Source organism: Cokeromyces recurvatus, assembly GCF_025118155.1.
Source record: "Cokeromyces recurvatus strain NRRL 2243 chromosome Unknown BX663scaffold_21, whole genome shotgun sequence".
NCBI lineage: Eukaryota > Fungi > Mucoromycota > Mucoromycetes > Mucorales > Mucoraceae > Cokeromyces > Cokeromyces recurvatus.
This window is the reverse complement of record NW_026251407.1, coordinates 1-25,318: the sequence shown is the minus strand read 5'-3', so window position 1 is coordinate 25,318 and position 25,318 is coordinate 1. Positions and strand designations below refer to the sequence as shown.

Sequence of the window (25,318 nt, the reverse complement as noted above, 5' to 3'; positions counted from 1 at the left end):
TATCCGTCTTTGATAGGCAGAAATATTTGATGATAGACTGGAATAATATACATGAGTGAAAAAAAAAAAAAAAAAAAAAAGCCAAAAGCAAAGAGATAATTGTGCAGCAACTAACAAGTTAGGAAGATGGTTTGAATTAAACTCATTTTCAAGAAGAATGATGGATGCACTTATTTTGATAACTTCAGACGTGTACTGAAAATTCTTTATTTACTAAACAAATACCCCAAAGAAGTCTTTTTATTCTAACCTATTTTCTGAAGAACATTGTAATAAAATTTGATAATCATTGCCCATTTTATCCCAAAAAAAGAAAAACTTATACTGTATATAATGGATGGCTTGCCTTGTAACAATCTTATTTTGTATGCTTTTCAATGTCTTTCAATGTCCATAGAGATACGCCTGTTTGATTTGATTCATAGGGCTGAGCCATCGATCTCAAGAATTTTTTAGCAATAACAACTGACATATCTGTGGATAGATTTGTAGAGGCATCAGTTACATATTGGTTAATCCACTTTGGTAACTTGGCTCTTTTATCAGCCCTTGCAAATCTCTAAAAAATATATATATAAAAATGTATATGTATCGTGTCGTGTTAGTTTTTCTTTTCCTTCCTTGTTCTAAATAATTTTTATATAATTACCTTGTCGGCAAATACCATGAGTCCATAGTCTGTCTTACCTCGTAAAACTCTTCCTACACATTGAGCAGCATGTCGCATAGCATCAAATGTTAAAAAGTCATTTTCACGAATATGTAAATTATCACGTAAATATTCTAAACGCGCTTTTAGGATACGTGACTCTGTATATTGGTATGGTATACCAAACATAATTACTGCTCGACCATAATTATGATCAAAATCGATACCTTCTGATACTTTGCCTCTTGCTACAGATAACAAAATAGCACCTCGACCATTATCACATGCCCTTCGATAATTAGCTAATGCTAAACTTGTTTCCTTTGCATCTGGTGTTTCCACAAAAATCAATTTGTATTTCCAGGCTTCGTTTAGGATACCCATCTCATTCCACATAGATACAATGGATTCCATATATAAATAGCTAGGAAAGAAACAAACCATACCATCAGGTACAATTTTAGCCATTTCAACCATAATTTGACCAAAGTTACGCACAACAGCTGGATCATTTCGTACTTCAAATTTAGAACTGATTGCGACTTGATCTGAACCTCTAGTGATGATCATAGGTAAGAAGCAATTTCTTGATAATGTCATAGGGTAACTTTCTTGAACAACGGCTTGGAAGTTTAACATTTTAGGATACATGTCTAGAGGTGATAAAGTACCTGAAGTAATAACTACTGTACTAAATCGGTCAAATACGGGCTTTATAGCTATAGATGCATCAAGGCAACTAAAATAGGTTTATTAATTCATCTACACTAATTTTCTTCCTTTTTTTTTTTTTTTTTTTTTTTTTTTTTTTTTTTTTAGGAAAACGACTTACGTGAAATGAAGAATAGGGTTAGGAACAGTTGATGTCTCAGTCTCAAATGGTTCTAAAATAAGTAAAAAGCCTTTATCATAAGTTGAAGTTAAAGTTGCAAATGTTGCAACCTTTTGCAAACTACTAAAGTTTTCTAGATCTGTTAATTCTAATGTTCGTACTAAACTTGAAAGACGTTCTGCACAAAATCTCAATGGTTTTCTTTCAATGTAAGTTACGTCTTTTAAGTGTTGTAAAAATGAAGAAGGTGTCTCTGCAACAACATGCATAATTCGTAAACGAGTCTAAATAAAGAAATAGTTTGTCAATCTCATTCTACACTAGCTGGAGGGGGAGAACAAAAAATAGACACTTACCTTTAAATATTCAATAAATCTTCTTAAAAAGGCTACAAAATGTTCTGCACGTCGAATATTACCTGGTACAGCTTCCTTTAACATATCATCCGGCAAGATTGGATTAGCCATAAAAGTGTCTTCATCTCTTGCAGAACTCGCGTCACGTAATCCTTCTACTAATCTTGTGTATTCATTTTTTAATCTTTCTGCATCTGTTTGTTTTATCCTATAATATTTTATGATTAATATAAATAGACTAACTTAGTTGAAGTATAGTTTACTCTTCGATTTTTTCAGCTAATACGCCAATACTCCTTGCACTTGCGTCCAAGATAGGCTTAGTTAAATCAATACTAAGTGAATCAATACATACATTGTCAATATTATGTGCTTCATCAAATACTACAATGCAATCTCTTGATAATTCTCTCGATACAAGTTCTGCTACTTTAGGATCAAGCATATAATGATATGAGTAGATAACAACATTGGCAAAAGGAATCTATTGGTTTAATTTAAGTATATAAAAACAAAAATTTATGCAGTTTTTTTTTTTTAAAACTTTTACTTACTGCTCGTCGTACAAGATAATATGGACAATATTGCATCTTTTTGCCATATTCTTTAAGGTCTTCAAATGTATATATGCCATTTGGAATAGGATTGGGTGAATTTGCCGATTCTAATGTCTAATATATGTAACCTATGTAGCATATGTTATGTGGCATAATTAGAATAATTATATTACCTCATAAAAATTACATAATTCAACATGATGTTTATCAACGTCCATAGGATCATCTCCTTCTTCTTCCTTATTATCTTTTTGTCTTCCTGATTTTACGACACCAGCTTTAACTCGTACCCAACTCGCAGTTAAATTTCTACATTTAGAATCTACAGCTCGACCCTTTGTTTCTTTTGCTACTACTGGATTTAAACATAAATTTTTACGTGATGTTAATCCAATTCCTAAAAAATCTTCATCTAATCCATGTGAGCGTCGATAAGCCATTAAATTCTTTAATTCTGCAAGTGCTTTATCAATTTCTGGTACTGTACGTGAACAATAAATAAATTTTCTATGTTGTTCACGATATTGCTACGTATTATGTCAGTGACATTCTTAAAGTTATTCTTTTTTTTTTCTTCCTTTCTTTTAGTACAGTGTACTAACCATTTGGTATGCAATAATAAGTGATAGTAAAGAAATAGTTTTACCAGTACCAGAAGGCATCTCTAAAACACAATGACCCTAAAACACATATAAATATCGATTGTGAATAGATCAAAACTATGATGACTAATACCTGTGCATCAAGGGATTTCTTTAAATCGCACATGTATTGATATTGTTCAGGATATATTTTATCATAAGGGAAATGAACTACGAGGTCATCAATGTTGAAACTAAATTTACGATCAACATTAATATAAAAAAAAAAAAACTGTCAAAAAAGACTTTGCAAAATTTACATCATCACAAATGGAGTTATTCTTTTGCTGTATATATTAAAAAAAAAAAAAAAAAAAAAAAAAAAAGAAGAAAAAAAAAAGAAAATAAGTTGCTTTAATAAAAATAGATTATCACTGCTATACTTTAATGTATTAAAGTAGCTTTGTATAAGTAAAAGAGATAAATTTAAATATCATCGTCTATGTAATACCTTTGATATGTTTTTTGGAAGTAGTCACAATAACGACTTCAAAATAAAATAAAAAGTAAATACATTTGACATAATTCAACTTTTAGTAATTATAAACTTGGTTTGTTTGTTTTTTATCACACAAAGTATTATAAATCAATTTTTTTGTTTCCTCATGTAATACAGTATAGCAATATTTCTTTTTTCGCTTTTTTGACAGTATTTACCATCCCAATTTTAAATTGTTGCATTTCTTAATAATTGCGGAAATAAGATGGACAAATTGTACTTTATAAAATCTAGTTAACATTAATAATCATTAAATAAATGTAGACTACTTTTTTTTTAAGTTGATCTAATCACTAACAAAGCAAAATTTTTAAAATTAATGCATTTGCTTGATATTGAAGAAAGGATCACATTGAGGAGATTTGTATTATTCTTCTTTAATCGCGTTGATCCTTTTTTGCTATGTGACTTTGAGTTCAAATTTTTGAAACTTTTTTATTTTTATTAAAGCAAAAGACTCGCTTTTTCTTTCTTTTTTTTTTTTTTTTTTTTCAATTATATTTTTTATATTTATTTTTTTTAAAAAAAAGATAAAATAAACTAATGTCACAACCTCCACAACAACCATCAGGTGGTGTTCCTCGTCCACCATTTCCACCCCCAGCAGGTTTTCCACCGGCAGGCTTTCCACCACCTGGTGGTTTCCCTCCTCCTGGTGGTATACCTCCTCCTGGTGGTATGCCCCCTCCTGGTGGTTTACCTCATAATGGTCCTCCACCACCACAAGGTGCATTTCCACCAGCTTCTAATCCTCAACCCTTTATCCCTAATGTCACTCAAACTGTACCACCAGCTGGTATTGTCAATGGCGTTCCTCTTGCTAAACAACCTTTAAATACAGTACCTTGCCGAACAGTTTATGTTAGCAATCTTAATGAAAAAGTGAAATTAGAAGGTTTTTTTTTTTTTTTACCTCCTTTCTTTTTTTTAAAAAAAAAAGACTCATATTTTAAATTTTAGTTTTAAAAAACTCTTTACGTACATTATTTAAACAATTCGGTGAAGTATTAGATGTCGTGGCTCATAAAAATATTCGTATGCGTGGTCAAGCATTTGTTGCATTTCCTAGTGAAGAAAATGCAGAAAAAGCCATTAAAGAATTACAACATTTTATTTTGTATGATAAACCCATGGTACTTCAATTTGCACGTACTAAATCAGATGTACATGCTAAAAAAGATGGTGATTACGATTCTCATTACCAAAGACGAATGACTAAAAAACAAGAAATCTCTAAATTACCTCTTCCTGGATCACATAAACCTAGTTTCAAGGCTAATAGGCAACTAAACAAACGTAAATATGGGTTTTTTTTTATTTTTGTTGTTGTTGTATTCGTATGTATCATGCATTATAATAACACTATCTGTTTTTATTTATAGCTAGTGGATCTGCTCACTTTAATCCTACAGCTAATATTCCTGATGAATATTTACCCCCAAATAAGATTTTATTCTTACAAAACTTGCCCGAAACAATTACTCAAGAACAGCTTGTCGACCTCTTCCAGCGTTATCCTGGCTTTAGAGAAGTTCGTATGATTCCTACAAAGAAGACAATTGCCTTTGTTGAATATGATAATGAGCTTCAAGCTGTTGTTGCAAAGACGGAATTATCTCGACATTCTTTTGGTCCAGATCAAGAAATGAAGGTTACTTTCGCAAGAAAGTAAAATTCCAATATATAAAATATGTATATATGCATATATATATATGTATATATATGTATAATCTATACTGAACATTTGCACGGCGTTCTTTTTTATTGTTATTTTTTTTCGTGTATTTATAGAAAGAATCATATTAATAAATTGAGTGTAAATCAAGACATATGAATATATATCTTGTAATAAAATATACACGCACATGATATGTTTATTATAGAATCAATGAATGAAACATGTAAGATACTTTTTATCTCATTTTTTTTTATACCAATATGTATATGTATGTGATATTTTATTGTATAAAAAAAAAAAAAGAAAAAACAAAAAAAAAAGAAAAAAGAAAGAAAAAGAAAAAAAAAAAAGAAAAAAAAATACGCACTCTACTCATGTTAGCAATAATAATACTACTACTCTAAATTTTTATATCTACAAGTCCCATACAATTTCAGTTACATACATTGATACAGTCTGTTTGAATTCTCCTAGAGCATCTAAATCCTCTACATGAATTTTAAGTTGCCCTGGCATATTTTCTTTAGGATTAGGAATACCAACTTGAAGCGTTAATGTTCCTCCAGGTTCGACTATACCAGTGCCATCTTCATTTAGATTGGAAATCATGACGATTTCATGTGCAGGAAACTCGGCTGGGCCTTCTGTCGTTACTTTAAATCGAAGTGGAACTTTGGTGGCATAATTAATGATCGTTAAAGGTCGACTTTTAGGCATACAGGTAGAGTCCATTACCATTGAATAATCATGGTCACCATCTTGATAATACGTTACTAATTGGAAATCTAATCGATGTTCATCTAGAGCAAAAGTAGGTGTAGTATTGAATACACAACGAACTGGGATTGTCTCTCTTATTTGATTTCTCGACTCTTCTTCTTCAGTGGCACATGTTATAACCCACAGGTTGGCCATAATGATCCCTAGAGGATCTGTAAAGTCAAGTAGGTTACATGGTAAGCGTGAGGCCTCATTAGGTGTTGCTCTCACTCTGACCTCTATACTACCCTGAGGACCAATAGCAATATCACCTTTAAGAGGAGAGTTGGTATATCGTGATAGAACATCCAAGTTAACATACGGCACAAGTTCAGGTATAATATCCGCACCAATTTCAAATCGTAAATCTTCATCCGTTTTATTATGAATAATGAACCAATTATCACAGGGAGAGTTTTGTAAGGCAATAGGATGATACAAAGTGGGCAACACCAATTCTCCATTACTTGATAAACGGTCAAATCGTAGTTCAAATACAGTCATTAGGTATTTTAGGTGAAGATGCATTGTGTTTGCATTATTACGTAAATTATCGATACGGATGCTAAACTCATGAAGACCCGATGTCTGATCCGGCATTTCAGTAGGTATCAATAAACCTTCGATACGTTGAGTCTTGCGAGAAGGAATATAAAATCGCTTTTGTTTGACAGCAATACCATGTTTATCCAATGGTGTAAAATTAATAAATTTAGGTGCTTGAATGTGATAGGTTGCTGGCACATCTGCCAAGTTGCTGATTTGAAATTCAAAACGAGAAGGTTTATAGGATGTACTGTGCCCAATTTTACCAAGGTCAACACAATCAACAAGCAATTCTGTATGAGAAACACAAAATAAGGCTTCTAATTCAACAGCAAGTACTTCTAGATTTTGACGAGCATCATATATAACTAACATGCCCTTTAAAGAACCACTCTTGCCTTGGAGCGCAAGAGTTCTACCTTCTTCATCTAGTTTTTCGGCTGAAGGGCTATGGATTCGAATTCGAATACGTTGTCCAGGCTGTAACGAAATTTGACCACTGCGTTGTATAAATAATCCTTCTTTATGCTCCACACTTGCCGCCTTAATTTTATCTTCATCTACCACAAATCCAGCTGTAATATCAATATCGCTCATCACAACAAGCTGCATTGGCTGTCCAGATGTGTTGGCGACATCAAGTTCACGTACATAATGACGTATGGCATCCCTTTCAGGTAATTCCATCAATTGCAAAACTGTCTCTTCATCGTTGTCATGTTGAGAAACAGGGGATATATAGATACTTTCCCATTTAACCATTGGTAAAGGATCTGCTTCACGATGCTCTGTTTGGTCATGATAATGATTAGGAATGAAACTACGAAGAATTTCTTTAGAAGGTAAAGCCCATGCATCCAGTTTCTTACAATCAACAAAGAGTCGTACATCAATAATGAATACCTCTTGGCTATTCCTCTTATTAGTTACAATAAGTTTTTCATTCAAAAGACCATATCGATATGCTGTGATACGAAAAGTAATTTGTGTTAGCGAAGCTGAGACAGCACAAGCAGCTTCATCATATGAACTACGACGAGCAACAGAATTAGCATCATTATAACTGCCGCTGCTGCTACTATGTCTTCGTCCTTTATCGTTCTCGGCATTTAAATAATCCATATCAGTATCTCTTCGAAGTTTACCCCCACGCCAGCCATGCAGTGTACCTCCACGACGGTCAAGTTCGATATTAGCCGTAGCACATTCTACTTCATAATCTAAAGGTAATTCACCAGATTTATTTTTGATAATAAACGCACCATAGAATTCTTTCTGTAATTGATCCGTATAACCAAGGTTAATAAGACGAGTAGATACCTCAAGATGAGACTGGCCAATGATAGAGGTAAATTTAACTGTTTGAGAATGCATTAATAGCATTTCTTTATCCTGTGTTAAATCATCTTTATCATAGATTGAAAACTTAAGACCACCCACAAGTTCACGACATTCATCTCCAAAACTACCAAGGTAACCTGTAAGTAGATTAGGTTGAACAGCTACCCAAATAGTAGCTATTCCATTTCGTTTCAGTGGCATCATATCTACGAGACCTCGCTCACCGGTTTCATCCATAAAAACCAATACTTGATGAGATAAATTGCTTTGACAGGTAATAAAGATATCTTGACCAGATGTGTTCTCAACCAATAAAGGAGTAACTTGCGAATATTTACTTCCTGGATCAACGTATGAGAATCCTAAATCAAGGATACCATTTGCTTCGTCTGCTAAAGATGGGAAATTCAAATATGTGTTGCGATGAACTAGACATTGAATTGTATATGGCTGTACAGAATTGGTACGCTGATTGATAATTGAGAACATGAATTGTTGTTTACCCACTTGTGTAGGTTGAATACCAAATCGAATTTTCTTAGTCTCTCCAGGTAACAATTCCTTAGCCTCGCTATCAACATTAAAATCGAATACTGAAGGATTCTTTTCAGAGACCATATCAAAACTAATTGTTTGTTTGGATTCATTTGTCATTCTAACATAAAAGACAACCTTTTGGTTTAATTCTACACGGCCACCATCAAAGAAATCTTTTTCTAACTTAATCGCTTCTTCTTCAACTTCCTCCTCTTTAACTTCTTCTGTGGGGGAAGGAACAGAAGCAACAACTGTAGCAACATTAGCGCCCGTGATGGTAGAATTAATTAAAGTGTTGGTATTTGTAGTAAGCTTTGTATGAGGAGAAGCCATAGAAGTGCTAGAGGCAGCAGCATCTGCTCTAGTAGAAGCTGCACCAGTATTCTCTCCCTCATTTTCAATAGCTAAGGCATCAATATAAGCAGATTCATCTGTATAAACCTCAGCTGTGTAGATAATACTCTTGCAAACATCTGTATTTTTATATTCATGTACTAAAATACGACCTTTCACTGGAATAGGGCTAGATTGTGAGTTTTCATCAGTAATATCTTCAGTTTGAAAGGGTCTTAAAAGCGGTTTAAATATCACATTTACTGTCTTTGTAGCATGAGCATCCAAAGGGAAGACAACGCTTTCAGCTGTTTTTTTAAATACCACATTATTGACGGGAGCAACAAGTCCATTAGAAGCACTTGTACTCGAAGATGTAGGCTCTGTTGGTGTCGACCCTTTATCATTTTCAATAATAACATCTTCTTCTCCATTCTTGTCATAATCCAGATTTTTAAGTTTTGCAAGTTTGCGTAAATACTTTTTAACTTTATCAGGTTGTGCTTTACGTCGTGCAATCTTCAATTTCTGTTCAAGGTTTTCAATTTCCTCTTCTGCTTCCTTGGATAATGTATTTGTTTCGTCTTCTTTTACATCAAACTCAAATTCACCATAGTAACGGCCAAAGGAGACTTCATTAGGGTCTACACGGATTTCAAACATACGTGACTGCTTGTTGGTATTTGTCAAGACAATTGTCTCAACCTTTTGACAAGGCTGATCCAATAGACATCGTCCAAAGTACATTTCGAGTGACTTTATCAAGAACGTAGATGGTTTACGTACTTGTGCTTTCAAAAGTAGGACTTGATCATTAGTTCGATCACGAATGTTTTCAATAATCAGTTTTTCCATAAACGGGCCTGATAAAGTCGGTTCAAACACGAACTCAACTTCACGTTTACCGTAGGAACGAACGACACCATAACGACCCACATCTAAATCAATATCACCGGAGGCAATAGAGCCTGATTTATGAATAGCATATAATAATGGTGTTTCACTACGGTTATGTAAGACAATTGTTTTCGTATGTCGTTCATTACGCTCCACAAGGCCAAAATTAATGTTTTTTTGTCCGAGATCCATAACAGAACGTACGAGCTGCGATCGTAAAATAACTTCACGGACTGGAATTTCTGATTGACCTAAATCGAGTAGGCTCTCAAACTCGGTCTGCTCTATATCACGATCAAACTCTAATAGTTTTAAAAAGATACGAGCATCCTGTTTTTTAGGTGCAGACTGTATATGAGGCTTATTTGCACCAGAGGGAGTAATCACAACCACCACTTCTTCTTCGCCTTTAGGGTCAACATCAACAATAGATGTACGGACAAGAACACCTTTTTCTACAAGTCGGTCCAGTTCACGACGCCATGCTATTTGATACCGTACAAATTTTTCTTCTGCAGTTTGTTTTGGAAATAATGGTGGTGCAGCTTTAGAACCATGTTCAAGTACTGAGATCAAATCCTCAAAAGGTACGCGCGATTTTCCTGCAATATCTGACCAATCAAGATTTTTTCTTGATTTGTACCTTGCTGCTGTAATACCTAAGGATCTCTTGGCTTTTGCATTTCGAGTATCATAGTCATTTGTGGTATGATGGTTACCCAATCTATTTGGATCAACCCTTCTTTTTGAAAGAGATGAATTTGATGTTGCATTCGCCTTTGTCAAGGTTGAGGCATGACGATGATGTCTATGATTTGTTGCTACACTCTCTATATCCTTATTAGATATAACTGCATTAATACCATTATTAGACTATATAGGTTGTATTATTATATGATGTTAATTAATAAACAAGTTATAAAATAGCTTTATATCTTTCGTATTAGAACTTACTATATCAGTCTCATCCATGTTTTTATCCTTTTCTTCTGATATTAAACGTCCTTGATTCTTTTTAAGTGCTAAATAATTTTCAGAAGCCATTTGAACCATCTTTCTTCTATAATTTTTGAGTAAATTCAACGGCGGTGATGCTAAATCTAAATATGCTGTAGAAGAATGTGCTTGTTCTAACTTTAGTTGCTTCATTGAATTACGAAATCGTCTTACGACCATGAGTTCATTTTTGGCGTCAGTTGTTCGTCTTAGATTGGCTGCTTCCGATTCAGATAATGTTTTGGAGGACTCCATAGAGGGCTGTGTCTTTACAATACGACGATTACTAATAGACTCTAAAAGAAGATTAGATCGTCTTTTGGTGCTACTAGCTGTGAGAGATGTTGGTGTTGAAGGAGGTTTTATAGTGGGTATATCGGTAATAAGATCTCCTTTTTCAATAGAATCTGCACTAACTGTATTGTTTGTTGTGGAAGAAATAATGTTGTTAGTAGAAGAAGTTGAAGATATGGTTGCAACGGCTGCTGATATAGCTGATGATGCTACTTGGCTTGTCCCTATTGGAAGTATGGAAGTATGACTATTTTTATCTATTTTCTTTTTGCTTCTTGTATAAATTGCAATATCTTCTGGTAAAGAAGTCGTAATTTCTAATCGTAAAGGTTTATTCCTGATATTTTCTACCGTAAAAGTGCGAAGTGATGGTGAATTAAGAGCGATAGAACCAAAATCTAAGAAATTGGCACCTGTTGCAGTAAGAATACGATAAAAGAGAGAATGAAAAGTAACCCTGTTTTTGTCAATATTTGTACTATGTACTTCAATAATTTGATCATTATCTCTATTTAGAAAATTGACAAGCGTAATTTGTTTTCGGTAATCAGGATTAACTTTACGAGGATATAGATCTAATTTCAATTCCACGTAACTTCGTGGTTGGATTGTGATTTCACCGCGTAAGCAATTTAATACTTTTGAAGTGAATTGAAGTTCTACACGTGCCAAAATATCTGAACGATTAAAGATATTAATTGGTAAGGATTTAAGAGTGCCAACATCTGTGTCACCAAAATTAATAACTTTAGGAATTGCCTCTACAAATGAAGTACAAGTCCGTGCTCTACATTGAATCACTTTTTTTTCTTTTGGTTTTTCAGATCTGAAAGGTCCATATTCAAGAAGAATTCTAAAATTTCTACGAATTAATTGACCAGCATTGAAATCATTGATGGATACATCCTTTTGAGGTCGATAGGAAACTTGAATTACACGCTCTGTACCCGGTTTTAAAATAAAATCCTCGATACGAGTATAACTTTCGGTTGTATTAAGGGCAGTAGGAGCACCTACAGAAGACCCAACTGGATTATCAATTACTGAACTAGATTCTGTATAGACGCTTCCATCAACACTCATTAAATCTAATCCTGCCGTATTAGGATCATATCCTTCGAGTATTGTTGGATAGGATGAAAGTTGAAAACGAGAGCTATTTGGTGAATCTATCAAAGGTGAAAAGGGTCCATCTGTATGATCTGTTATACGGGTTGGAGTAGGCGAAGTTGATCTTGAGCTTAGTTCACTGTTTGGACCTGACATCTCACTTAGACCTGTATGAGTTGTGGGTGAATTAAAACCAGTTGTACGACCACCATTATGATTACTAATTTTACGTCTGGTTAAACTCATTTTAGACTCTGGACGCTCAGAAAATGTATCTGCTACGACTGTGGTATCTTGTTTGATATCAAAAATAACTTCAGCACCTTCAGGTAAAAATCGGATTTCAACAGGAGATTCGCTTACATTATTCAATACAATTTGTTGAACAGCCCATGTACCAGAAATACAATCACCAAAATCAACAACGTGGCCACTACTGACGATGAGTGTCTCCTTTCTTAGTACGGATCGAACATTAGCATGTATCTTGATTTGCAATACATTACGAGCATCATTTGCATTTTCAATCTGCAAATCATAATTAAACTCGCCTACTTCTTTAGGCATAAACAGCATTCTTATTTGTTTATTTGAATAACTTGAAATAGGATCCTCTTGGCTCAAGACTTTACCTGTCTCTGCATTTACAAACTGAATCCAATCTGATTTTGAAAGATCAATTGTGTTCATAAACCAATAAAGATCAATTTCAGATCTGTTCTGTATTGAAAAATCCTTGTAATAAATTTCACCGAGAACACAGTCGTCAAAATTAAGACCTGTTTCAGCAACCTCTGTCCAAAGTGCAGATTGACATACACTTGCTCTAAATTTTACAGAAACTTGATAATCTGCTAAACTGGAAGTAGATAATACATCCTTTGATGAGTTATTATCTTCTTGATTATTATTAGATGAATAATATCCAAAAAAGAATAAACTACCAGTGACATTGAACATGTCAAATGTTTCTGTATCTTCGACAACTGAAATATCAAAATCATCATTTCTGTTTTGGCGAGAATCATCATCAATACGAGGCCTCTCTGGTAAGAAAGCTAATATAAATGTGCGTGTTTGTCCAGGCTCCAAGTTTAACTGATCAATATGATTGATATAATTAAATAACTGGTTAAATGGGTATTCTTTAGCTTCACGAGACCAGCTCACAGTATTAGTTGTAACGATGCTTTGAAAACATGAATCAGGAAGATTAGTTATATTTTCATTTTCCAATTGAAAAGCAATCTGATTTCGTAAATTTGAGCGCATCTTTATAAGTATTGATTGGTCAGATAGGTTACGAATGCATAGTCTCCTTAAAGCATGAAGTCCATTGAAATAGACATTATCCAGAGTAATTCTGCCATGCAGTCCACATAATTCAAACATGGGTTTTATTGATGCTTCTGTTGTAACATCATTTTGTTGGGCAATATTCATAATAATGAAGTGAAAGAACTAACTTTAAAATAAAAATATATTAATAGTCTATTTAAGTAATAACATTTTATTTATTTTTATTTTATTTTTTTTTTACCTATATACAAGATATATTAAAGAAGAAAGGTTAGCTGCTTTATGTGTCTTCTTAGGAACTATTTACTCAACTAAAAAGAAATACGGAAAAAGAAAAAAAAAATGACAAGACATATCTCAGAATATTATACAACAGAAAAAAAAAACCTGTGTCACATGCACATTTACACAGTAACTTAGTTAATCGTTACAGCCAAGCATAAGAACAGATAAATAAGCCAAAAAAAAAAAAAACTCAAGTTTTTCAAGTATTATGCTTCTTTTTTTTTTCTCTTTAAATCTACAAACATTCTGTATGTAAATATAATGAGTAATATATAATGCATACAAAATATGTGATAAAAAAAAAGAAAAGAAAAAAGCTACTTCATGATGGTTCATTATATGTGCTTTATTCAATTTTTGTATTATTTATACAACAGAATTTGTGAAATGACTGCAACCATTATTGTACAGTCCTCTCTATCTGTACCTCCTAATTTATTAACTGCGGCTCTTCTAGTCTGCATGATGGCTTTACCATGATTGTCTAAGCCACTAACCATATATACATAAAAGTTACACATGATTTTACATGTTTCTGCTTGTTTTTTTGTATCCAGCAAAACAACAAATTTTTTTTTTATTATTATTATTATTCCTGTTGTATGCGCTTTGTGCCTTTTGCAACAATTATACATCGTTCTATAGCATTTAATTCAACAAAAAGATTCAACGTTAATAGAAAAAATCTTATTCCTCGTTTATTTCATAACATAATGTCTGCCGAAGCCAATGTTAAATCGAAACAACAACCTCCATGGATCGCACCTTCAACACCGTCGGTTCCTGTCTTAAAATTCCAAAACTCACTCACCAAAACTAAGGTACAATTGATACATTTATATAAGTTTTCTTCAACGTCTAACATTATATAGAATGAGTTTATTCCTAAAAAAGGTAAACAAGTTACTTGGTACAATTGTGGTCCTACTGTCTATGATGCTTCTCATATGGGCCATGCAAGGACATATTTGAGTATGGATATCATTCGTCGTGTACTTGAAGATTATTTCAAATATGAGGTTTTATTTGTTCAGAATATTACAGATATTGACGATAAAATCATTTTACGTGCACGTCAACAATATCTTTTCGAAAATTTAAGAAAGGATACCAATCAATTAGACGAACAGATGATTAAACAGACTGAGGAAGCTTGGTTGGAATATGCGAATGCTAAATTAAAAAAGTTGGATACTGAATTAATTACCTTGGCTACTTCTACTTGGCCTGAATTTGTAAAGAAAATGACACCTGAAGAAGTTGCTAAAGTACTTGTTTTGGATGAAAAGTTTAAAATGAATTTTACTGCATTGGTAAGAATTTTTACATACATACATACATACATATTAGAAAAATGAACAATGTTTAATTATTTATTGGTTTTATATAGAATACTTCTTATAATGCTATTCAAAATGCAAAGATTAGTTTAGAAAAAGGTAATAAATCAAAGGAGGCGGCAGAAGAACTTTTGAATTCCTCTCAAGATATTATAGCAGCTTGGTTAGATGCTAGAGTAAAGTATATATTAAATATTTTCTTTTTTTTTAAAAAAAAAATATATATATATATATACATATATAAAAGTATTGTATCTAATCTATTTTTTACGGGATGTAGAAAGGCCAAGAAGTGAATGATCCAAAGATTTTCCGTGATCTTCCTGCTTATTGGGAAAGTAAATATTTTGAAGATATGGAAGCTTTGAATGTTCGCGCTCCTGATGTTCAAACACGTGTAAGTGAATATATTCCTGAAATTGTCGATTACATTCAAAAAATTGTAGACAACGGTTATGGTTATGTTGCTGATGGATCTGTTTATTTTGATACATCTCGTTATGACGGACATAATGGTCATCATTATGCTAAACTTGAACCTTGGTCTAAAGGTGATACTGCTTTGATTGAGGATGGTGAAGGTTCTTTAGGTACCACTCTTAAAGGTAAAAAGAGCCCTAATGATTTTGCCTTGTGGAAGGCATCTAAGCCTGGAGAGCCTGTTTGGGATTCCCCTTGGTCTCAAGGTCGTCCTGGTTGGCATATTGAATGTTCTGTTATGGCAAGTGCTGTCCTTGGTGATAACATTGACATTCACTCAGGTGGTATTGACTTGGCTTTCCCTCATCATGATAACGAGTTAGCTCAAGCAGAAGCTTATTTTGACTGTAAGCAATGGATCAACTATTTCTTGCATGCTGGTCATCTTCATGTCGAAGGTCAAAAGATGAGTAAGAGTCTCAAGAATTTTATTACAATTAATGAAGCTCTTAAAACCTATTCTGCTCGTCAGCTTCGTATCTTCTTTTTATTACATCAATGGGATGCAAAGATGGATTTTAAGAAATCAAGTATGCAAGAAGCTATTCAGTTGGAACAGTTTTTGAAAAACTATTTTGATAATACAAAGGCACTTCTTTACAAGATTCAAAATGATGGTTCCCGTGGTGCTACTGAGCTAGCTGATGGAGCTATCACGCATCGTTTTAGAGAACCCGAAAAAGAAATGTTAGCCTTGTTACAAAAGAAGCAAGATGCAGTTCATGCTGCTCTTTGTGATTCTATTAATACACCTGTTGCAATGGACGAGATTATGGATTTAGTCAGTGCTACTAACAAATATATGAACACTGGTGGTGCCAAGGGTGTTAATACTCATTTATTAAGCAAAATTGCTAAATGGATTACATCCATGTTGAAGATATTCGGTGTTGCTGATAACGGTGCTGATATTGGTTTTGGTGCTGTTACTGGTCAAACAGCTGGAAATGTATGTCTTGATAATTATTATTTATTTCATAAAATCTCTAATTCTTTTTTTTTATTATTATTATACTTAGACTGAAGAAATATTGATGCCTTACTTGCGAGCTCTTTCTTCCTTTAGAGATCAAGTTCGACTTGGTGCTCGTAATAAGGTAGAGCATACACAATTCTTGAAAATGTGTGATGCCCTTCGTGATGATCAAATGGTTGAGTTAGGTGTTTCTTTAGATGATCAAGACGATGGTACTGCACTTGTAAAGCTCGTTCCTCGTGAGGAGCTTATCAAGGCACGTGAAAAAAAGCTAGCCATTGCTGCAGAAAAGGAGGCTAAAAAGGCTGCCGCTGCTGCAGAACGTGAACGTAAACGTCTTGAAAGACTTGAAAAGGGTAAAGTAGCTCCACAAGATATGTTTAAACAATCGGAAGAGTTCTCCAAGTTTGATGAAAATGGATTCCCTACTCATACTAAGGATGGTGAAGAAGTTACAAAGAGTAGAAAGAAGAAACTTCAAAAGGAATATGATATGCAAAAGAAGCTTCATGAAGAATATTTAAAAGAAATGAGTAAAAACGCTTAATAATGATGATGTACACTTTATATAAATATAAATACATATAAATATTTTTTTTGACTAAATGTTATGTGTTTGTTTGTTTTTTATTTTATTTTATTTTATTTTATTTTATTTTATTTTATTTTATTTTATTTTATTTTATTTTATTTTATTTTATTTTATTTTATTTTATTTTATTTTATTTTATTTTATTTTATTTTATTTTATTTTATTTTATTTTATTTTATTTTATTTTATTTTATTTTATTTTATTTTATTTTATTTTATTTTATTTTTTCATAAAAGAGAAGGGGTGAGTGGGGGGGGATAAATGCTTGTACGTTATGAAATGGATATATACAATTAAAAAGAATTACTTGAACAATATTCAAGAAAAAAAAATAGAATAGAATAGAATTTTAGAAATCAGCATCCAAAGTAAAAGTTTTTTCAACAGGAGTCTTATTCATAACACCAGCACGTTGATAATCGGAAACACGTTTTTCAAAGAAGTTGGTCTTTCCTTGAAGTGAAATCATATCCATAAAGTCAAATGGATTAGCTACATTGTAAAGTTTGTCAAAACCAAGAGCGACCAAGAGTCTATCAGCGACAAATTCAATGTATTGACACATGAGAGATGCATTCATACCTATCAAGTTGACAGGTAAAGCATCGGTTAAAAATTCTTTTTCAATGCTTACAGCTTCCGTAATGATGGCAGTAACACGAGTAGCAGTGGGAGTATTTTTGAGATGAGAGAATAAGAGACAAGCAAAGTCAGTGTGAAGACCCTCATCACGACTAATGAGTTCATTTGAAAAGGTCAAACCAGGCATTAAACCACGTTTCTTGAGCCAAAAGATAGAGGCAAATGAACCTGAAAAGAAGATACCCTCAACAGCAGCAAAGGCAACTAATCGTTCAGCAAATGAAGTATTCGATGAAATCCATGTGAAAGCCCAGTCCGCCTTTTTCTTAATACAAGGAATTGTCTCGATAGCATCAAAAAGCATCTCCTTCTCTTGTGAATCCTTAATATAAGTATCAATCAAAAGACTATATGTCTCAGCATGAATATTTTCAATAGCAATTTGAAACCCATAAAAGCATTTAGCTTCAGGAATTTTAACTTCATCACAAAAGTTTTGAACCAAGTTTTCATTTACAACACCATCTGCACTAGCAAAGAAGGCCAGGACACGGGAAATAAAAAATCTTTCGTTATCGTTCATCTTGATTTCCCAATCAACTTGGTCTTTAGATAAATCAATTTCTTCAGCAGTCCAAAAAGAGGCTTCTGCTTTCTTATAAAATTGCCAAATCTATTTATGTATGTATATTTTTTTAATTCTATATACAAATATTCATATTTTTATTTTATTTTTTTTATTATTTACCTCATGGTATTTAATTGGGAATAAACAAAAGCGTCTTGTATTTTCCTTGAGAATCTCCTCAACCTCTTCTTCTAAAGATTCATTTAATTTTTTGTTTACTTGGGTTTCATTTAAAGACAACTTGGATAATTCATTGGTAGGTTCAATAATAGGCGACATGTTGTGTTTGAATAAATATGAATATGTTTATATGTATATAAATATGTGTATATTAAATATGTGTATATTATATATATATATAAAAAAAAGGAAAGTTGAAAGATGGTTTGACCCCACTTTTTTTCTTTTATAGCCTTTTTTTTTGTTTTTGTTTTTTTTTTATGTGACTGGAATAATAATAAAAAAAGTGAAGTCGCGTTTTTTTATATTTGTAAGTATAAACATAAAAAAAAATTTTTTTACGCGTTTTTTTTTTCTTTTTTGGAATGTTTCCCTTTTCATGCTTGTACAACCTAACCATGATTTTGTTTACATGCTTCCAATATAATATTTAATTAAATATGAAAATGCTGTAGTAGTAGAAACAGCTGGTTTTGGATTTTAAATCATAATAAAAATGATCTGAAACAAGTACATAATAAGGGGTAGTAGCAAATTTTCTGTATTTAAATAATGTATTCATATTATTTCTATTATCATGTTTGAGGTTGCCATAGTAACGGTAGCTTTGTGTAATCTATCAGTTTTTTTTTTTTTTTTTTTTTTTTTTTTTACAACTCTTTAGCCGTTACTTTAATCTATGCACTAACGCATTATTAATATTATTACTATTCTTATGTAAGGGATTTAATTTAAGCAGGAGCAATAACAAATACATAAATTTTGCTCAATCGTGGATGAGCTAACTGTAGAATGTTCTATGGCTCCTATTATTATTACATAATAATAAATATTTTCGAGATACTTTCCATCTTAACTTCACAGAAGACAGTAAAAATACTTTCTTCAGAAGATTTAATTTTAGACTATTTAAAAGAGAATAGTAGTAAATGGCTTACTAATAATAAAATGAACAAATTATTTTTTTTTTTTTTTTTTCAATAGTAATATTTCAGATGAACCATCATATGAAAAAAAAAAGGAAAGAAAAAAGAAAAAAGAAAACCCAAAGCTTGGGTCAGCGCTAAACCAATCATTTGATTACATCATAAGCAGTCCAATGAAAGGTGTTTAAATTGAATGTCTACTAGCTGTGTTTTTTTTTTTTTTTCTATTATTACGGTAATAAAAACATCATGCTTTATTTATTTTTCTACTTTTTTTCAATATGATCAAGAATTCAGATAAAGCAATTAAAAAGACAACAAATAAAATTATAAATACAGCAGACGATTCAGGTACAAGGTCTTTGGATGGTCAACAAAATAATGATTTATATCAAGAATATGTCAATGAAACTCATGTAGCTGATTTTATCAAAGCGCTCAGTTATGATCCTATCCACGAATATATCTCAGCTTGGACGGATGCATTACCCGTCTCAAAAAGAACATCTAAACGTAAATTAAAGGAACAAGAAGCTGCAAAACCAAAAGGTATTTCTTATTTGTTTTTACGCTATCCATTCATTGTAAGTTTGATATATTGCATGCAAAACTTGTTGATTTGTAGCAGTATTAAAATGATTATTTTAAGTTTATTATTGGCTTGATTTTATTTTTTGAGCTGTTTGCTTATATTTTATTACGTCAAGTTGTTTGTATTTGGGAAAACTTATTCAGTTGGTAAAAATAATTTACATACACAATAAATAGACACAGAGTCTAAAATTATCATTCTCTCTATTTCTCTTAGGAGAGGTAAAAAACGAACCCTTCGCAATAAATTGCGCGCATCAAAGACATACAAAGAATGGTGTGAATCAGCAGATGCGTTAGATAAATATATGCATAAAGATGAATGGAAAAATACAATTCCTTACGCCTATTATGATTATCGTCTATTGCAAAAAGTAGTCAAGCATTTAAAGATGTATAGAAAGGGAGATACGCCAGAAGATGCTACCAAATTAATGGATGTATTATACGTTTGTTTGAAGCAAAATTTCGCTGGAATTGAAAACGTTCAATTATATAGTAATTCTTATTTGGGTACAAAATCTTTAATAGAAGAATACATTGAAGAAGGTAAAATGAACTTTTTATATCTGTGTATTACATATAACAGTATTAATCAACATATCATGTCACAGTCACACGTTCTATTGAATTTCTTCAAAATAATAAATATATTACAAATGAAGAAAAACGCCTTGCATTTAAATTGTATTCAAAGAATTATGGTCGTACTGCATTCTGTTTATCAGGTGGAGCAGGATTTGGTTACTATCATTTAGGAGTGATCCGAGCATTAGTAGATCGTGGCTTATTACCATCCATCATTACTGGAACTTCTGCAGGTTCCTTAATGGGAGCTATTGTCTGCACACGTACAGATGAAGAATTAAATTCGATTTTAACACCAGAGTTAGCAAATAGAATTCATATCTGTCATGAAAGTTGGAAAACTAAACTGACACGATTTGTAACTACAGGTGCTTTATTTGATTCTGCTCAGTGGTGTCGTGAAGCAATGTGGTTTTGTAAGGGTTCAGTTACATTTAAAGAAGCTTATGAAAAGACAGGTCGAATTTTTAATATTTCCGTTATTCCTTATGATCCTCATTCACCTCCCAAGCTATTGAATTATATAACTGCTCCTGATTGTGTCATTTGGAGTGCTATACTTGCTTCTTCTGCTATTCCTGGTGTAAGTGATATAGAATGAATGAATGAATGGATGTATGTATGTATGTGTTTATCTAATTGTACTATTATAATAGATCTTGAATCCAGTTGTTTTAATGCAAAAGAAGCAAGGATCTGACCATCTCGTGCCTTACAACTATGGACATAAATTTAAGGATGGAAGTTTATCCACTGATATCCCTACACACGCATTAAACACACAATTTAATGTCAATTATACTATCGTTAGTCAAGTCAATCCTCATGTACATTTATTTTTTTATGCTAATCAAGGTAGTCCTGGTAGACCTGTCACTCATCTTCAAGGTCATGGTTGGCGTGGAGGCTTCTTGGCTTCAACCATTGAGCAAACACTTAAATTAGATTTATCAAAATGGTTAAAGGTCCTTAAATCCCTTAAACTTTTACCAAAGGTACGTGATCAAGATTGGAGTTCCTTATGGTTGCAAAAGTTTGATGGTAATGTAACAATATTGGTAAGTATTCTATATCCCAAGTATTCTAGTTAACTTTCTTCCTCATTTTATACTACTCTCTTTATTATTTAGCCTAAATCGACTTTATCAGATTGGTTTTATATCATTGCAGATCCAAGTGAAGATAGACTTCGTAAATTAATGCAAATTGGGCAAATTCGTACTTGGCCAAAGATCTCGATCATTTCAAATAGACTGCGTATTGAATCTGCTATTGAAAAGGCACGGAAATCATTTAATAATAGTCGTAAATCAAAGAAAAGGTTATCGAAGGATAAATCTTCTATTTTTGATGGCAATAATAAGAATGACTATAGTAGTAGTGGTGATGAACTTTTGTTTATTTCACGTCGTAGAGTTAGTATACCAGATGATGGCTCATTGCATACCATGGAAGATAAAGACTATATCAAGGAACAAAATAGAAGACGTAAATTTATGGCTCAATTTGTTGATTCCAGTCATGACGAAACGAATGATAGCACACAGAACTCACTGATATTTGAGTCTTTTAATGGATCTCAATCAAATACACCATTAACGAGTTCACATGAAGATGATGATGATGATGATGATGATGAAATAATGTAAATAAACAACAAGTTAAAATGCAACATTATTTTTTTTTTTCTTTGTTTAATGTTTCTACTTGAGCTTATTTTAATCGATTGTTAATACAACATACATTGTATTCATGTTTGTTCAAGCTTACAAAATATTAACTTTGTAGTTAATTTCAAGTAGGAACGTCTTGATTAATATATTCAATCCTTCATATTTCTGAAAATGTAATTTATAAAACATGACATTAAAAAAGAAAAAGTGGGTACATTGTTTTTTTTTTTTCCTCCCTTCTACTACTCTCTATTGTGCATTTTTTCACAAATAATATCAAATTATAGTTTAAACGGCTGCTCTACCCCATAGTTCATCTTTTATTTCATTTACGAGCTTAAAAGAGTCAGGATGGAGTATTTTAGACTCTTTCATGAAATATACAAAATTCATCTCGAAAAGAAAGATGATCTCCAGTGGTAAATTGTTTGCTTTGACGCAAAGCGAAATATCCGGAATACGTCCATAGCTATTACCTCTTCTATAAGGGAAGTCGGATGAACTTCTATATTTATATAGAATATGTTATAATATAGACATGTATAAAAACGTTATTTATATTACCCTTTTAAAACGACATGACTTGAAGGATGATGAATCGTGGGTTCAACGATCATGTTACTAAGTAGAGATCCTTGTGATAGTTTAAGGTGTATTGGATAAAATGATAACATAAGAAGGATAAAAGAAGTGCTTTTTTGAGACTTGTTTATTAAACTCTTAAAGAAGAAGAAAAAAAGTGAACAGTTGTTGTAATTTTTTTTTTTCCCTAAAATATGTGGTAGCATCGGAAATTAGATTTATTAGAATAATATTTAAATTAGATGATGTGTTACCAGTAAAAACCTAAATTCTTCTTCCCAAAAGAGAAAGGAAACCGTGTTCGATACGGCGATTTATATAAGAAATGAAAATTACTTTTCTCAGCAGAAAACAAAAGGACGACTACAGCAATCTGATTCTTTCTGGGCGATATTGAAGATGCATTTATGTCTCTTTGCCATAATATTTCACCAATTTTGAGCAAGCTTGAATATTATGAAGTCCTATAAATGCATTTATAAAGGCCCATTAATGACATGAGCTATAGACTTCCTCAAAGAAAAAAAAAATAAAAATAAATAATCAATGCCATTTTTCTGCCGACATTTTAAAGTTCGTCATTAAGGGTTTGTTACTTCAGTTCAAAGTCCTTTAAAATGAATAGTATTTCTACCCTCTATACCTCTGTGCCGAAAGCAATAACGGATAGCTCGCTTCTATCAGACTCAAACTTTTTGGATTCCCAATATTGTTGTTTTTAATTTTTACAAGAACATTTATAATTAGAAATAAAATTTCAAATTTTGTATATTAAATAAAATGTATTTTTCGCTTTTTTCTTTCTTCTGGGCCCAGGAATTCTCTCTTTTCCCTTGCTTTTTTATTTCACACATCAAAGTCAAGATGAGTACAGTTGGAAATTATAGTATGGATTGTAACAGTTGACTAGAGGAATTCAAAAAATAAGTTTGTTCCAACTATAAGGCTTGGAAGGGAAAGTAAACAGCAAGTAAATATCTGGTTTCGAAGGATGATTATATATAAATGTATTCAATGCAGATCATCATTTATCGGTCTATCTTTTTTTTTTTTTTTTTTTTTTACATTTACACGTGTTTCAGGTAATTTAGTAGCTTACATTTGATAATAGCCTGCCGATCAGGGCCCAATAATTAATTTAAAAAAAAAATATGTATTGTTTATAGTTATTACTATCTGTATCAACTTGACTGCTATTGTTTACTTTTTTATTAGAAGCGCAACAGCAGATCAAAAGAAGAATACAATAATGATATTCCTATTTAAGCTATTGCTAGACTCTTTGAGATGTATTATGGATAAGCTTATCTGTTATCATTTAGCCTATTTTTTTCTATTCATATTTCAATGACAAAAATTCCTTTTTCAAAAAGAAAACAAAAGGAGAAAAAAATGTGTTTCTCTTTGAACTTTTTAAGCCTATAAATATACAAAATAGAGTTAAGGGTTCTCATTATTAAGCATTTAATATCATTGCTCTTTTCATTTCACTTGAGTGCTTATGTAGTAGTATCTGATCTATCAATCAACAACAATCTCCGCCTGTCGCCGCTGCAGTAATATATCAGAACGAGTATCATAAGAATGATCCCCGCTGATAATGAAGATTATTATTATTACTATTACTACTACTATTACTATATAAATATATTCTTTCTTTTTCTTCTTCTTCTTTTTTTTTTCTACCTTTTTTCATTTCCTTTTTGTGTGTTAGTATAGTATAATGGGAGATATTGCTGAACAAGTAAGGATTGAAAAACGTCGAGCCAGAAGACAACAAAAGATATTAGCTTCAGCTGAAAGTAGACTAAAGAAAATTACAAATAGTCAAGCAGGTGATTAATTCAACATGATGATGATGATGATGTTGTGTTGTAACGGAATAATAATTATAACTATTATAGCCATGAGAGGAGGAGAATCACCAATAACAAAAAACTCAATAGCTGAACATTATCCTTCAGCAATAGATCCTCGTCGTAGAAAATATGAAGAGAATCTACTAGTTGATCATCGTTTTCTAACACAAGAGCATGATGAAAATGGTAAAATACTTCAGTCTTCATCATAGTTGGCAGCAAAAAAAAATAAATATAATCTTAATAAAGCAGGATTAATTATGATGGAAGAGTCTGTAAAAGAAAGAGACATCATTCATAAACAACATGATGATGATAAATACTGGGATTTATTACATCTTGTCTCTATGGTCTGGTTAGGTATTATAGCAGTTTACCAAATTATCAATAAATATGATGGCGGATTAAAGCAATTATTTGTTCAAGAACAAGTCACTACTGCAGCTTATTATGTAAGTCCTGTCGTTTATCTAAATAACAACGAAATAGGAGAAGGACTAATTTATGGCTTGTTATAAATATGATGACAATAATAGCCTCTATTTTGGTATTTTATTATACTTGAAATAATCATGCATTCTGGTAGAATAGCTTCTGGGTATCCTATTGTGTCAAAATTAGTAAGTTATCCTACATGATAAGCCTTTTTTTTCTTTTCTTTTAGTAATATGAAGTATTCAAACTGTATACATATACATGTATAGGATGATG

The 25,318-nt window shown here is 32.1% G+C and overlaps 7 protein-coding genes across 7 annotated transcripts; 4 read left to right on the top strand and 3 right to left on the bottom strand.

Annotated features, from left to right (window-relative positions):
- Window positions 1–59: 59 nt before the first annotated feature.
- BX663DRAFT_516270 (uncharacterized protein) lies at window positions 60–3,343 on the bottom strand. The gene is made up of 10 exons (XM_051528563.1): window positions 3,296–3,343; window positions 3,130–3,229; window positions 2,997–3,074; window positions 2,568–2,921; window positions 2,392–2,508; window positions 2,101–2,321; window positions 1,838–2,045; window positions 1,482–1,765; window positions 650–1,388; window positions 60–559 (listed from the first exon to the last, which is right to left on the bottom strand). The coding sequence occupies exons 1-10, from the start codon at window positions 3,298–3,300 to the stop codon at window positions 359–361; spliced, it is 2,307 nt and encodes a 768-aa protein (XP_051380699.1). The 5' UTR covers window positions 3,301–3,343; the 3' UTR covers window positions 60–358.
- Window positions 3,344–4,212: 869 nt separating this feature from the next.
- On the top strand, window positions 4,213–5,206 carry BX663DRAFT_438748 (uncharacterized protein; the record flags this gene model as incomplete). Its single annotated transcript, XM_051523290.1, has 3 exons — window positions 4,213–4,429; window positions 4,495–4,830; window positions 4,917–5,206. 3 exons carry the CDS (start codon window positions 4,213–4,215, stop codon window positions 5,204–5,206), a joined length of 843 nt encoding a protein of 280 aa, XP_051380698.1.
- Window positions 5,207–5,626: 420 nt separating this feature from the next.
- Window positions 5,627–13,468, bottom strand: BX663DRAFT_553713 (uncharacterized protein; the record flags this gene model as incomplete). The annotated part of the gene is made up of 2 exons (XM_051531471.1): window positions 5,627–10,498; window positions 10,580–13,468. The coding sequence occupies 2 exons, from the start codon at window positions 13,466–13,468 to the stop codon at window positions 5,627–5,629; spliced, it is 7,761 nt and encodes a 2,586-aa protein (XP_051380697.1).
- A 698-nt stretch (window positions 13,469–14,166) lies between these two features.
- On the top strand, window positions 14,167–16,999 carry BX663DRAFT_516263 (tRNA synthetases class I (C) catalytic domain-containing protein). Its single transcript, XM_051528562.1, has 5 exons — window positions 14,167–14,430; window positions 14,482–14,922; window positions 15,000–15,125; window positions 15,230–16,378; window positions 16,449–16,999. Exons 1-5 carry the CDS (start codon window positions 14,212–14,214, stop codon window positions 16,950–16,952), a joined length of 2,439 nt encoding a protein of 812 aa, XP_051380696.1. The 5' UTR covers window positions 14,167–14,211; the 3' UTR covers window positions 16,953–16,999.
- Window positions 17,000–17,347: 348 nt separating this feature from the next.
- On the bottom strand, window positions 17,348–18,487 carry BX663DRAFT_488040 (ribonucleoside-diphosphate reductase small chain; the record flags this gene model as incomplete). The annotated part of the gene is made up of 2 exons (XM_051524786.1): window positions 17,348–18,253; window positions 18,329–18,487. The coding sequence occupies 2 exons, from the start codon at window positions 18,485–18,487 to the stop codon at window positions 17,348–17,350; spliced, it is 1,065 nt and encodes a 354-aa protein (XP_051380695.1).
- A 1,108-nt stretch (window positions 18,488–19,595) lies between these two features.
- On the top strand, window positions 19,596–22,142 carry BX663DRAFT_553710 (acyl transferase/acyl hydrolase/lysophospholipase; the record flags this gene model as incomplete). Its single annotated transcript, XM_051531470.1, has 6 exons — window positions 19,596–19,898; window positions 19,994–20,052; window positions 20,123–20,454; window positions 20,520–21,076; window positions 21,150–21,551; window positions 21,624–22,142. The coding sequence occupies 6 exons, from the start codon at window positions 19,596–19,598 to the stop codon at window positions 22,140–22,142; spliced, it is 2,172 nt and encodes a 723-aa protein (XP_051380694.1).
- Window positions 22,143–24,471: 2,329 nt separating this feature from the next.
- On the top strand, window positions 24,472–25,125 carry BX663DRAFT_553708 (uncharacterized protein; the record flags this gene model as incomplete). Its single annotated transcript, XM_051531469.1, has 3 exons — window positions 24,472–24,583; window positions 24,653–24,793; window positions 24,857–25,125. 3 exons carry the CDS (start codon window positions 24,472–24,474, stop codon window positions 25,123–25,125), a joined length of 522 nt encoding a protein of 173 aa, XP_051380693.1.
- Between the last annotated feature and the right edge of the window lie 193 nt (window positions 25,126–25,318).